We start from the raw sequence: 15,726 nt of genomic DNA, 5'->3' as shown, positions 1-15,726 counted from the left end.
GTTTCAGGGACAGCTAACCAATAATTGCTGCTATTTTGTCACCTATGGATCACACTGAAGTACTTTGCACCCCATCTGTGGCAATAATGTGTTTCGGTGTGCTGCAGTTTGTGGATTCCTTTTTAAGGCCAAGCTACTTTTTCTTCACCTCTGCCATAGTTCTTATTATCGGTGAGACAGTGTTCACAGCACATGTCAACTGCCCCCATGTTGCGTTTTTGCCCTTTGGAAATCCCATGTGTGAAAGTGCTAATTAAAACCCCTTTTTTAGCTAAACCTTTAACTTGAACCTTCTAACTAATTTATAACTAGGGCATATTTCACAATTGTAAAATAATATACAAACAAAAGGCTCATTTAAAGTAGTAAAATACAGTTCTTCAAATTACATCCGTAATCTGGATTACAACGTTTCACATTTTTAAATTTTTCTTCTACATATTTTCAGCGCTTATTTCTACGTCCCATTTTTTCTGATATAAAACAAAAATTAAAAACGGGTCAATGTGACCCGAAGTCAACACAAGGGTTTTAACATGTTGCCATTTACAATTATTGCTTCTGTAAAATGGTGAAGACCAGACTAGAGCATGGAGCAGAAAGCAATTCAATGTTTCTTCCAGGCTTTCTTCTTTTGTCTTTAAACCAGTAAACCCAATTTAATATTATTGAATTTAAGAGTATGAGGGTAAATAAAACTGGCAGCACTGAAGATTTTGTCCCTTAGTTCCACAAAGTTTTCGTTTTTCTCCCAGACAGCTGCCGCTGGCTCAATTAACTATTGATCAGATTTGTGGAACCAAATGTAAATAATTAACAAAAGTGGAGATAGCATCTGCGGCTCTGCAAACAACTTTAATACAGAGGCCTCTGTGTCTATGATCAATAGGGCATGGACAGCATGCACATCAGCCACTGCAAGGGCCTCTGCAAGGTGGCCACAGACAGAGAAAATCACATTTTTATCAGACATCGCAGCTGTGTCAGCAAAAAACATCAAGACCACAGAAGTAATCAGCCAGTGGCTGTTTTATTGTAGATACCAGAGTGGGGAACACTATCTGTCTTTGACATTTAGAGGTAATCTAATTAATTCTCTGACGTGGCACACTCAGAGGTAAAACTAAAATTGTTGTTGGTGAAGCACTGAGGTGCAATTGGACTTTTTCATACAGGAACTCCACTGAGAATGATGTGCTCCAATGAAAATCTGTCATCCTATAAACATCTCTGAGGGAAGTGATAGCCGGGATGTGTCCAACAAAGCATGTGTAAGTAAAGATGTGACATGCTGAAGAGAGAAAAGCACAAAGCTCTTTGGGGAAAGAAGTACTGTATGGCACAGTTGGGGGGAATTGAGCGAGGGCCTCTAGGTAACCCTATTTGAATATGAATGTGTCCCATGATCCACATCAAGGGCACTGACAGGGGCACCTTTAACTACAACTACCTCCAGCATGTGTGTGTGTGTGTGTGTGTGTGTGTGTGTGTGTGTGTGTGTGTGTGTGTGTGTGACCGTGCGTGCGCGTGCGTGCGTGCGCGTGTGTGGGTGCGCGGGTGCGCAACTGATCACTCTGTGCAGCCATCAGCCACCGCATTTTTCCAAGGTACTTTGTACAGTGCATTAATCACAGGGACCCTTGAGCGCTTCTACGGATCCAAATATTCCGACCTTGAGGTTACAAGAAAGACATTAGTCCTGATCCATTCAAAGTATTGGAGACAGGGAGGGGAGCAGGGGGAGGGGGCAGAAAAGCTTTCAAGGTAATGAAATTCTGCCATAATTTAAAGGAAAAGACTTGTGGGGACAAGCCTGAGCCAGAGTAAGAAGGAAAAAAAAGATTAAATTGGATTTTTTTCTTTTTCCCCTTTATTTTAAATTAGGCTTAAGTGCATGTGGGGGGTAGTTTTTCTTTCTCTTTTTTTCCAACAAAAGCATGATAACAGCATTAACGTCCAGAATGAATCGAATCATTTCCAAACCAATTAACCTTTGACAGAATGGATGAGTGGACAGGAATGAGAATGGTGCATAGGGGAGGATAGAGAGAGAGGTAGGTGGAGGAGAGTGGGCAGCAGTGTGCAGAAACAGGGCTCTGACTGGCATGGACCTAGCATTTGGGGTGCGTTTGCTGACTAAGAGCATGGCATGAATGGGTCTTATGGGGCTCCTAGAGATACTTTCTCAGCATTCAGACACGGCAAAAAAAAACTGTTGGTGGTCTATCTGAATGGGGACAATGAAGAAATAACACCCGCACACTTAGTCCAAGCCACAAACGTTCAATGACAATGTTTCAATCCTACTTGGATCTTCATCAGGTCAAAATGTCTGAATCGCAGACCTGTGTCATATATGTATGAAAGGGTATTGATTAAAAAAGTAAATCATAGTGGGCACCAAGAGCTAAGTTGGGTATAAGATTCAGGGAAAAGGAGATGCTAAGTAACGGTGAGGACACCACCCCCCCCTTACTCAATCTCACAGCCCTTGTGTCTGTCCTATCCATCCTGACTGATAGTAGAGGGGTTGGCAGTTAACCCCACTTATTCTTTATGCTGGCTCTCACTACCTCGCTCCCTCTATCTGTCTATTTCCATTCCTCCCTCATTGGCCCACACACAGCTGCAGCCGGTCCATTAAGTTAATTAAAGGCTCCATTTTGAGCTGGAGCCCGCTAGCAAATACGAGTGCCAATCAATAGATCTCTGGCTTATTTTGTGGGAGGGAGGGGTGACAGCACTGGTGCTGCATATGGGGACATGATTTGTAGCGTTGGCAGATGAGCCATGTCCTTCTCTGTCTTGTCCTCTGTCTCTGTCTTATTTGGTAGCTCTTCACTGTGAAGCCATATATCACTTCGCCTTCCCTTCTTTACCCCCAGCTATCCACGGCTTTTCCATCTGCCTACAAGGAGTCACAGTCCTGTTTCCCTACGAGAGAGTGTGTGCAACTGTGAATGGGAGGAGTGCAGGGGAGCCAGCTGTGTGGGGTTACAGCTGGGATTGGAGGTGTGTGAGGCTGCATTGGGCAATAGTGGCGCTGAGATCAACAGGGTGCCCAGAGGGATAATGTGAGCTCGGGGACCAGAAGAGGAAGTAGCCATGGGACAGAAGTGGTTTCATTATGAGAGACTGCACAGCTTTCCAAAGATCACTACATGCAATGAGATACTAATTTTCCATGTCTACACCCATGTCTAAAAGTGTCAACATAAGCTGTAAGAAGAGAAGATGATCTTGAGAAGTCAAAGCATTGTATGTGGAGTGTGTGGAAGCTTCCCAGATAAAGATCACAATTGCTGGAACTGGGGATCATGAAAAAATATTTAATATAATGGCATGCAACTCTAAGACCCATATACAGTCAGGTCCATAAATATTGGGACATCGACACAATTCTAATCTTTTTGGCTCTATACACCACCACAATGGAGTTGAAATGAAACGAACAAGATGTGCTTTAACTGCAGACTTTCAGCTTTAATTTGAGGGTATTTACATCCAAATCAGGTGAACGGTGTAGGAATTATAACAGTTTGTATATGTGCCTCCCACTTTCTAAGGGACCAAAAGTAATGGGACAGATTAACAATCATAATTCAAACTTTCACTTTTTAATACTTGGTTGCAAATCCTTTGCATTCAATTACAGTCTGAAGTCTGGAACGCATAGACATCACCAGACGCTGGGTTTCATCCCTGGTGATGCTCTGCCAGGCCTCTACTGCAACTGTCTTCAGTTCCTGCTTGTTCTTGGGGCATTTTCCCTTCAGTTTTGTCTTCAGCAAGTGAAATGCATGCTCAATTGGATTCAGGTCAGGTGATTGAATTGGCCATTGCATAACATTCCACTTCTTTCCCTTAAAAAACTCTTTGTTTGCTTTCGCAGTATGCTTCGGGTCATTGTCCATCTGCACTGTGAAGCGCCGTCCAATGAGTTCTGAAGCATTTGGCTGAATATGAGCAGATAATATTGCCCGAAACACTTCAGAATTCATCCTGCTGCTTTTGTCAGCAGTCACATCATCAATAAATACAAGAGAACCAGTTCCATTGGCAGCCATACATGCCCACGCCATGACACTACCACCACCATACTTCACTGATGAGGTGGTATGCTTTGGATCATGAGCAGTTCCTTTCCTTCTCCATACTCTTCTCTTCCCATCACTCTGGTACAAGTTGATCTTTGTCTCATCTGTCCATAGGATGTTGTTCCAGAAATGTGAAGGCTTTTTTTAGATGTTGTTTGGCAAACTCTAATCTGGCCTTCCTGTTTTTGAGGCTCACCAATGGTTTACATCTTGTAGTGAACCCTCTGTATTCACTCTGGTGAAGTCTTCTCTTGATTGTTGACTTTGACACACATACACCTACCTCCTGGAGAGTGTTCTTGATCTGGCCAACTGTTGTGAAGGGTGTTTTCTTCACCAGGAAAGTATTCTTCGGTCATCCACCACAGTTGTTTTCCGTGGTCTTCCGGGTCTTTTGGTGTTGCTGAGCTCACCGGTGCGTTCTTTCTTTTTAAGAATGTTCCAAACAGTTGATTTGGCCACACCTAATGTTTTTGCTATCTCTCTGATGGGTTTGTTTAGATTTTTCAGCCTAATGATGGCTTGCTTCACTGATAGTGACAGCTCTTTGGATCTCATATTGAGAGTTGACAGCAACAGATTCCAAATGCAAATAGCACACTTGAAATGAACTCTGGACCTTTTATCTGCTCCTTGTAAATGGGATAATGAGGGAATAACACATACCTGGCCATGGAACAGCTGAGCAGCCAATTGTCCCATTACTTTTGGTCCCTTAAAAAGTGGGAGGCACATATACAAACTGTTGTAATTCCTACACCGTTCACCTGATTTGGATGTAAATACCCTCAAATTAAAGCTGAAAGTCTGCAGTTAAAGCACATCTTGTTCGTTTCATTTCAACTCTATTGTGGTGGTGTATAGAGCCAAAAAGATTAGAATTGTGTCGATGTCCCAATATTTATGGACCTGACTGTATGTGCAGCATCACATAGACAGGACTAACGACGTAAACCACTTTATATTGATTCACATTATAAGTCATCAGCAGAAATAAAAATGTCTCTAGTGTTCCTCCATTTTCAAAAATCCATGTTTTGCTACTGTCTCATAGCACAGTAAGAATGGAAGGCCCACAGGCTAAACAACCATCATCAGCTTCATGTGGCTTTCGTCTGCTATGAATAATGGCTGAGGGCAGCAGGCGGTGTAGCAGTTTGAAATCTGCATACAAGCTCTCTCTGCTGGATGCCTCTGCTCCAACAGTCCCTCCATTCCTGCAGTCACACCAGCAGCATGGCAGTGGCACAGTGGGCTTCTTCCCAGCAGTCATTCGACAATTCTCTCCCTCCAGGGAGGCAGCCCATACAGGCCTTGATGGTTAGCCAGTGTTTGTTTGTTGGAGGCCTTTTCATTCCACCTCCTTCCTCTACTCCTCGTTTTCTTCTCATCTCTCTTTTTTTCCAATGAGAATGCCTGGTGCTTTTTCCACTTCTCTAATCTAAACTCCCTCCTTCTCTCTGTTCTCTCCTCTCAGAGAAAGCCCAGGGGGGCTTGTTCATATTCTCTCCTCTTATTGTGTTTCATCTTTTTCCTTATGACACAGAACTATCCCCCCCAGAGTATCCAGCTTTCAGCCAGGGAGCTGGAGAAAACGCATGGTTAACCCCATTTTATTCTGACTATTCAAAGGTTCCCTGACAAAGCTCTAGTGCTCACAGCAGATAAGAAATCATTCACATAGAGTAGCAGAGAAGGTCATTTTCTTCATTCTATTTTTGCATTTATAAGCAATATGTTGCACCATATTGTGCAGCTTACAAAACAATGGAAGAGCTCACTTACCAAAGAATTGAAACAGCTGGTGTGAAAGTGCTATGCTGCTGTACATTTGGCTGGCTACAGTATCTGTTCCTAGATGGGCTACTTTCTAATATCTGTATAGAACTTCAGGAGATAATGTTAGCACAATGTTACAGTAAGCCCTTGTCAATCATACACTTGAGTCTATGATATTTAATCAAATTCAATTTAGATATGAGACAACGCAACTGTTATGTTACTATAGGCCATTGCCATAAAGTCTTCCATGCTGCTGGTCCATGTGCATACTGTTAAATAATTGACAAATTTGTCAAGAGCAGCATTCAGCTGGGATTTGACTCCAAAGCAAAATGATGTACCCATGCCATGTAATATAGCTGTCAAAAGAAGGGGTTATCAACCATAAGGTATGACACATAAAAATGTAAATGGTTAGATGGGGGGAAAAGGAGGGAGGGAGAGAAATAAGGCTTTTCTCCATTGCTGTTTCTGCAATGACCTCATCTCTTTTTCACCCCACTCTTTTGCTCTTGCTCTATTTCATTTTTGGTCTTTATGTCTCTCTATCTTTCACTCTCGTATCAAGCGCACACTCCCACTGCGTTTCTCAAGCACATGCTCCCTCATCCTCGGTCACCCTAACCACCTCATTTCTCCAGCCCTCCCTCCTCTCCAACTCTCACTCTGTGCGTAATTCAATCATCCCAAGGAGATGGATATCCGTCCCCTAGGAGCGCTTACGCTCTCCATTTCCTAAAGCGCTTGATCAGATTAATTGATTGTCGTCGTCGTCCCCCCCCCCCCCCCAAACAGCTCTTCGTCCCTTCTGCCGACTGAGGCTGCTGTGGTGGTGGAGGGTGGGAAGAAATCAGATTTGCATTGATATTTTGATAAAATGGCTTTTTCCTGCCCCCAGACAGACCCCGTAATAGGACAAAGGGGAATAGATAAAGTACATGAGCTAGTAGAAGGAGGGGTGGTGGGCAACATGGAAGGGTGGAAGCCTGCAGAAACAGACAGGCAGGATTTATAAAGAGGACAAAACAACAACCTGGAGGGTACAGGAGACACAGGGCTGAACAGGAGATCAAGGGACAAGATAAAGCAGATAGGCGATCAATTAAATGAAATAAATAATGGCTGTTTAGGAGTTGTATAGCACATGTGAGGTGAGTGTGTGTGCATGCATCTGTGTACCATGATGTTTGGCTGCAAGCCCGCAGAGCACAGCAGAGGGTGGAGATGGGAGAGTCGAACCAAGCCCCACAGGGAATGCAGGAAGACCTCAACTCATCCATTATAACTGAGAGCCAAGCGGCTGCCATGTCTCCTGATTGCTGAGTCCCTGTGGAGCTCTCTCTCTCTCTCTCTCTCTCTCTCTCTCTCTCTCTCTCTGGCACTGGGGATGGCAGTAGATTACGCTGCGGTTCCAGGCCTTTGGCTTCAACGTTATGGAGGGGGCCAAATATACGCACAAACATACAACACACACGCACATACACACACAAACTTGGACGCAAACACAAAAGCACAGGAACACAAATACACATAGACAGGGATAGCAACTTGCTCGTCTCTCTCTTATCTATCTGCCGCACATGTTCCCCATACGTGTAAAGCTTTTACCTGAGCGCGCCATTACAGCTGAGGCTTTTACCTCTTGAGAGCCAAATTACATTTCAGATATAACCTTCCCTTTTTCAACTTGCCCTTGACATTTAGTTCACTTGCATTCCCCCTGTACATATAGACTCAAACACACACTATAAAGCCACACATACACCACACTGCAAGCACACACACACACAAATACACAAAGTTGCATAATTCTTTGTCAGTTAGACCTCACACATTTTCTACACAATCTTCTTCTTCATTCACGAGTAACTACGTTCAACAAATACTGTATGTTTGCAGGATAGAGCACACAGTTTGGTTAGGATCATACTGTAACAACAGAGCTGACCATGTTCTTTTAAGCTGCAAAGTGTTTCATACTTTGCAATAACAAGTAACGATAGCTTTTCATTTGTTTTATTGACTGATTCTATAGTAGGGAAATATTTATCCACTAACACCCAGTCTACTTATTGCCATCTAATATATATATATATATATATATATATATATATATACTGTATAACCATAACATATGGTTAGGGCTGCACAAATAATTTTCATAATTGATGTTTTCTGTTTCCACAATTAATCATATACTTTCTCAAAACCCCATGATGCAATATTTGTGATATTAACATTGATTAAAATAACTCCCTGTTAAATGAATTGGTTGGTATCAGCTGATCTAACTGAGAATCACTACCACAATCTGCAGGTATATGCAAGATATTCACAAGACTGCTCACACAGGCCAATTCTACACTGGCGGCCCAGTGTGAAATAGTTGAGCAAATTTCTACAAGTAGACTATTTCATAAGCTAATACAGCATATCAAACCCGCTGCTGCATGCTAATGTCTACTGTGTCATCTAGCAACGAAAGTCATTTTCCACAAGTAACTTAACACAAGTTCAAAATCAGTTTCTTTTACTGTGCCTCCAATGGTTTAAATTTATATCTCGAAGATCTCCATTCCGTTCTGTTTGGCGGCACCTATGGCGATAAGCGGTAATTGCAGTCCTTTTTTTTTGGATCTCATTTCAAACAGATCCAGTTTTGCCTATTGATTTTTCCCCGAGAATGTCGCCACAGACACCCAGTTCGTAGTCTGGCTTACCAGATGTACAGGGTGGGTATAAAGCCTGACATCTGGCACGTCTCTTACGCAGGCATTCTCCTCCCCTTCCGCTATCTATTTTGCAAGGGCACCATTGCAGCAGGCTTAGCGCCACCCAAGACGATTGTGATTAGTTTAAAAAAACAACCCAGGTTTTTCCCCTATACCAGAATGTTAACTCATGCAGCCAGAACATGTGGAGATACCAAAATGCAAGGGCTTTAATCAGTGGGCCATAGGCTCAATCGCCATTGTGTTAACTCATTCAACTATAGATAGTAATTTAACAGACATTTATTTGAATGAAAATCTTCAAGATTATTACTTACTATATCTAATAATCAATCAGGCCTGCTTTGTGTATGTCATGGTCACATTGGCTGATTTGCTGCTGTGCAGAGGCAAACATGTACAGGCAGCATCTTCAGCAAACTGAACTCCTGACCTAAATACACAGACTCATCAATACAGACAGTCAAACTTATACACATATACAGTACACAAATGCACGCACACTCTGTATGCTTGAGTACACAGCCCACAAACTAAATCAACAAACTATTTATTTTTCTTTCCAAAAGACTCTCTTTCTTTCTTACTTTGACCAGACTTTATTTGCTAGGGGGCTGAGCTCTCAGACTGGGATTGATCCGGAGCTGCCGTCTTGAACCTGTGCCCCGAGGGCAGCTCAGTGCAAACACGCAGCAGCCCCTCTCCACTTACTCCAATCATGGTTACACTCTGTTACACTACGCCCGCATTTAAACCCACACAACAGATGCACAGCAAGTGCCACCTCTACCTGAACTGCTTTAAACAATCAAAAGACTGATTTTAAGGAAACACTAACATATAAAAAAAAAAGGAATGTGCTCCACCGAAACACACTTCATAAAAAACGTTCCATAGACACTTGTTCAAAAGTGGAAAACCCCAAAACCCAAATAATTGCAAAGGGCTTGAACAATAAACTCATCTTTTGAGGAGGATTTTAAAATAACTAGTGTGTGTAGAAGTATTGGGGGATAATCAATAAGGATAACAGCAGCGTTGGAGATGACAGCAACAATTTCATACACCACATCCCATTTGCTGAGTGCTTTTTCATGGGCAGAGCTCAAAAGAAATCCAAGATTCATTTGAACATTTTACATAAATAATTCATACAAAGAGAGCTTTTACAGTGTTTTCACCTGAAGACAGACAGTTAACTAGCGAGAAAGCTCACTCACCCACCCACCCTTCCTTCTTTCTTTGAAGTAGGAAAAATGTGAGGGAAAGGGTATAATTTGTTTGATTGTTTACCGTTGCTTACTATGAATAAATGTCATTAAGAGTGGTTGCTGCACGGCGGTTGTGAAGTTATGAAATAGCTGGCAGCATAGTGGCTGACATCAAGCAACCTGGTGATTATAGAATCCATCCATCCCACACACACAGTGCCAGTCAGGAGTCTAATGGCTCTGTGGAGGCTTTCGTATTGAAACTCACACAAATACAGTACACACAAATACATATACAATTAGTTCCTGTGTTTTCCCTGAGTTCCTATAGAGTTTGTTACTGATGGATTCTGTGATTCGTGCTGCAAGACAGGTGGAGCCTTCAAGTGAGCTAATCTACACTGCCTCCTACAGGATAACAGCCCACATTGGACCTGTGAATATGGGAGAAACTGTCATCATCACGTTCAGCTAAGCTGATAATGATGACGCCAAATGGTGTTTGCATAGCAGCTATCGAGTCTTCAAATTCAACCACCACAACTGCTTGACAGCAAGGGTGGATTCAAACAGTAGCTTGTGTACAAGGACTATTGTTTCTCAGAGTTGTGTGTAGATGTAAATTAAAAAACATCTCTGGTGTTTTCTGAGAAATATTTTCTTCATGGCCTGATTTTTTTCTTTTAAAGCCTTTAGCAATTAGGCCCAAAAGCTTTGCATTTGCTGCTAAAGGTTGTTTTTTTTGTGTTAGTCAGAGTACCTACCCTGCATTCCTATTCTGACATAAAATGTTCCCTGATGGCAAAATGTAGCACCCTAGCCTTTTTGTTAATGGTGTTTGAAAACCACAAGCATGAGTCAATCCTTACGAGAGGGCAGAGTTCCTACCTTCCATGCAATGCGGTTGCCTTTGGTGTCATGCTCCAGTGCCATCGGGAACTCTCCACGCTCGTAGAACTTGCGAAAGGCGGTTGGTTTAGAAGGGCGCTCCTGAAAAGCCCCTGCAGCCGGGGGACCCACCACCTGGTCAAACACAAAGAACATGGGAATGAAGAGAAAGGCGCAAAACAAAGAAATAAACAGAAAGAGACATACACAGCAAGTAAGAGTGTTGTTTTATGAAATCAGAATTGACTGTTTTCTCCTACAAGAATAGAATCACTCCCACTGCCTCTTCTTACAAGTAATTCAGAGAGACACATGTGCCTGCTCCTCTGCTGCTCTAAGGAAGGCAAAACACAGATAGTGTGTGTGTGTGTGTGTGTGTGTGTGTGTGTGTGTGTGTGTGTGTGTGTGTGTGTGTGTGTGTGTGTGTGTGTGTGTGTGTGTAGGCCCTGTAGCCAGAGGCACTGCCAGAGGCATTGTTAGAATCATCTTTTCTCTGCCTCCATATTGGATATGTGCTATTACTGCGCCACTGAAAGCCATAGGGACTCCTATCACATCAGCCACAGTGTCTGCTGCTATTGTTGTGGGGGCCATTGGTGGTGGTAGCCTTACAACAGATATAAGTAAATACAACACATTGTAGTAGAGAGGAGAGGGAGAGAAGATTTTAAGATGAGAAAAAATAATGTGTCATTTTAATACTCTTCATAGGACAACCACTGGTGTTACTATTCAATTTCCAAAGATGTTGTTATTAACATGTTGAGAGATACTACAAAGATGATGTGTTAAATTCAGGAGCCTCAAAAGGATCAATTACCCCCAAATTCCTGCAAAGAAACGCTCATACTGAATCACTAAAGACCCAATGTTGAGATTGTTCAAGTGGGAGCCACTCATGTACTTGAGGGATATGGATTTATTTGATTGAAAACATTAGAGCTTTGCAACAGCATGTTGTAGTGGACGAATGACAGACTGTTGGAGCCAATCGTTTTCCTGTCTTTCCCTTGTGCGCATCCCTCGCCATCTGTGTCGCGCTGCCACATGACTGGCAGATGTGTTGCTGTCATTAATCCTCAGATTACCACCCATTGAGAAAAAGAATTTTTCCACAGCAGCCCACAGGCAGAGCAGGACTGGGATGTGTTATCTTTGGCAGGGCTGCCTAAGATTGGTGTGTGCAACTTGAGAGATTTTAAAGGGTTTTAGTCTATTACTATGATGCTCCTCAACAGTAGTTGGTAGTTTTCCACGTTACATAATTCACTACTGTTGCGTGTTCAAAAACAAAATAGATAGAAGAAAGCCTCAAACCACAAGTGTAGCTCAGTAAAACTGCCACCAAGGAATGATGCAACATGAAACAAAGTTTCAAGGAAGTAAGTTACATGTGTGAGGTGGTGTAGCTGGTGCCATGGCTAGGCTCAAGAGAAACAAGAACAAAGGGAGAAACAATTATGAGGGACTCTGAGTGCACTCACTGCATTTAAACAGCCCTAATGCACCGTGGGATTGCAGAGCAGTCATTTCAAATGAATCTGTTTGGAGCATTTGTTTACCATGCCAGGGAATGTTATGCTGATTTAATAGGCACAGGTTTGTGCACCTGCAGGAGAAAGACTACCTTAAGAAAATTACTGTGACTAACAATGCATGTAAAGCACAAGGAAAGGCACTTTTCGATATCGCCTACTGTACTACCCTTAAAGTAATCCATTCAATTCCAACCAGCGGTTGGTACAATTCCAACCAGCGGCCATTTGCTGCATGTCGTCTCTCCCTCCTTTCCTGTCTACAGATGTCCTATCAATTAAAGTCCAAAAAGCCCAAAAATTAATCATTAAAAATTAATTAAAAATTAATCATGAGTATGATCATGACAAAGATTGTTACACCCATGCACTTCTGAAAAAAAACAGATTGTTGTTTAGCATTGTCAGGAATACTTAGGTGTCAGCTTGCCTCAGTAGAATACTGTTTTGGTCTCGTCACATTAAGCGCAAAGTATATGTTAATACAAGAATGCAATTCCCTTTGTTGTTTCATTTAGACTCGTCATCACAGGCTCGAGTCTGTCAAACTACTAAATCAGAGTTTGAGTTTCTTCAGTGTACCTGGGTGGAACACTGAATGTAAAAGGAAGCAATTAAATTGTTTGCTCTGCACTACACTTTTCAAGGTTGATAGATATACGTCTATCTGATAATAAAGTGAAATCAAATCAGATCTGTTTGTCTTCCCTGTTTTCTCTCTGTCTCTGTTCATTCCTTTCTCTGCAGGAGTTGTTTTGCAGCCCTGGCTGTGGGAAGCTGTAAAGCTTGCAAGATCAGCACTGCTCCAGCCTGCAGGAGTGACAAAGCCCTCATATCCAGATAGCTACAACGGCGGTTGAGCCACGCTGCACGGGAAGGCTAAAAATAGCTCAGACTGGGCAGCAAGAAGAGAATAAGCCCAGACTGCATTGACTGGCTGAGTAGCTTTTATGGTCAGGAATGATGACACTGCAGTCACTTCCATGGCCTGTGCTCGTGGCTGAGGTGTTTCAAACTGCACAGCTATGTCCGTGTTTTATCTCCACTTATCATCTCTAGCAGGCAACACACATCAACAGCCAGAAATGTATACATGCATGCACAATGGCACATTTTCTTGGAACTGCACACATTAAAGCTAAACACAGAGGCCCTTTCCTTGCTATTGATGTGGGCTGCCGTTCCGAGCAGCTTAAAGAAACTGTAATAGGAATAGCATTGTGGAAAGATTATGACCTGCTGGCTTCCTGATGCAATTCCAATGATCTGCCTGCTCCCGTTCTGCCATTCATGACATTGTGGTCTAAAGCGCCTGTATTCTGTGAAAAACTGAATTCCAAAGTAATAGCCACTGACCAATAGGGGTGTGCAAAAAAAAACGATTCACATTCGAATCGCGATTCAAGCTCTACTGATTCAAAATCGATTCAAAGAATTCCAAAAATCGATTAATTTTTAATTTCTTTTTTAATTGTATGTCTACTGCAATCACATGGGAAAAGTAACTACATTTTTTAATTGAAAATCGATTTTGAATCGAATCGTGACATTTTCTGAATCGTGTGCCCCTACTTACCTAGTTTATCTAAAAAAAAAAAAATAGAGTTTGTTTCCTCTGTTTTGTAGCCTTCTGGGAAGCCATATGAACTCATGGACAGGGCATGGCCAGCAGTTCAGGAGCACCCTGCGCCCACGTTGGGAGCAGCAACAACCCTAAGTTCTGTTTTGTATGGGTGAGCATGCATCTGTGTTAGCTCAATTTAGACTAGCTGTGCTGGCGACAACAACTGCTGCTGATTCTGTTGTACTCTTAGCCAGCACGTCGCATCATTTTCTGCTCTGCACGTCTCCTAAACACATTTTAATCATTGTATGGGATTTTCAGTTTTCCGCTACTCTGCCTGTATTTGTTCACGTGAGTAGCCACAAAGGTGGTTGTGTGGTTATATGAAGTAGTAAGAATTAAACAGCCCCATGCAGCGCATGGAATCCCGGTGTAATGCAAAATTCTAAAACACTGGCATAAATACAAACACAGACAGTAAGAAAGACAGAAAAAAGAAGCCTATAACATGCAAGCAGATAACATCCCACCCCTCAGTGGAGGCCATAAAGGGAGCCTGTGAGGCGACAGACTACAGAACAGAGATAGAGGTGGTGTAAGGCAATAAAAGGAGGAAGTGTCGGTTTTGTGTGTCCGTGGTGCACACATCAGGGAGTCATAACAAGGCAGTACCAGTCAGATGAGCTCCAGGCTGTCATTTCTCTCCTTCACCTTCACTATGCCTCCAGATCTGTTTCCTCCCTAATTCTGTTGTCCACTCCAACTAGCTCCACCGTAAACCTGGCTGCTGCAAGATCCACAGAGGCAATAACATACAAACATGCACTCGCACTCGCACTCGCACACACACACACACACACACACACACACACACACACACACACACACACACACTCTGACATTGGCGAGCCCCTGCAGAGGTGATTGAGCACCGGCATGGCCTCATGCTCCTGTCACTTATAAAGGTGTCACCCTGAGAAACAGAGACGCTCCCTCTGATTTTGACACACTGAGTGTGTGTGTGTGTGTGTGTGTGTGTGTGTGTGGGGAAGGTAGTCAAAAGGCACGAGGAAAATATGGTAAAAAAGAAGTTCAAAGAAAGGCTGAGGCAGGATAAAGGTAGAGGGTGAGATAGGCCAGAGAGAGACATAAAGAAGCTGAAGACGAGAAACAGAGAGACAGAGAGACAGAGAATGACAAAATCAAAAGATGGAGAATGGAGGAGGGTGATGGAGAAACAGTGGATATGACCGGAAAAGAGAGAAGGGAGAGACAAGAGGTGTGGCTCATCAATCCTAAAGGTGAGTTCAGCGTGGCGGGGCTGCTGCAGCATGTAGGTGATCCATCACTTTGCCTGGGCCTCCAGCTTCAGCGCTCTCTCTCTCATCTCTCCATCTCTCTGCTATACCACCACGCCAAAACACCTCTGAATACGTCTGATAGATGTCTGGTCAATTTCATTGTCAACCCTGCATTGCCATCACCACTGCATATTTCCCCAATGAGGCCCTCATTAATCTCCCTTTTCATTTCAATCCATCTCCTATTAGCCTTCTGCTTCCTTTCCGTCAGGGCAATAATGCACTTTGTTGCATTGTTTTTGTGGGGGAACAAGGGTACACATAGGTGCATTGCATCACCTGTTTACTGAGGCAGCAAACAGCGTAGGCACCTACTTGCTCTCTCCCTCTGCATTCCACTGCTGTGCTCGGTTGAGAGGTTATTGAAATCAAGCTCCCTACAGAAGGCCGCCTTTCCTGAGGGAGGTTGCAGGATAGGTGAGTCACAGAGGATGAAATAGACAGGCCGAGGCTCTCCTGATAAGGTCATCTTGCACATCGCTGCCACAGGCAACAAAATTATCTCTCTTTATTTACAGGGCATTTTCCGCTGTAGCGCAGCCTGCCCGCCAGCCAC

The 15,726-nt window shown here is 43.0% G+C and overlaps 1 protein-coding gene across 1 annotated transcript in view; it reads right to left on the bottom strand.

The window, feature by feature from the left end:
* The window catches only part of pacrg (PARK2 co-regulated), a 199,142-nt gene that overhangs the window by 102,823 nt on the left and 80,593 nt on the right, over positions 1-15,726 (bottom strand). Inside the window, exon 4 of the mRNA XM_078278117.1 lies at positions 10,711-10,845. Coding sequence (XP_078134243.1) covers positions 10,711-10,845 — 135 coding nt within the window. The remainder of the gene's footprint in view (positions 1-10,710; positions 10,846-15,726) is intronic.

Source organism: Sander vitreus, chromosome 20 (genome assembly GCF_031162955.1).
Source record: "Sander vitreus isolate 19-12246 chromosome 20, sanVit1, whole genome shotgun sequence".
Lineage (NCBI taxonomy): Eukaryota > Metazoa > Chordata > Actinopteri > Perciformes > Percidae > Sander > Sander vitreus.
Note: the sequence above shows the minus strand (reverse complement) of the source record. Positions and strands in the feature narration are given on the sequence as shown.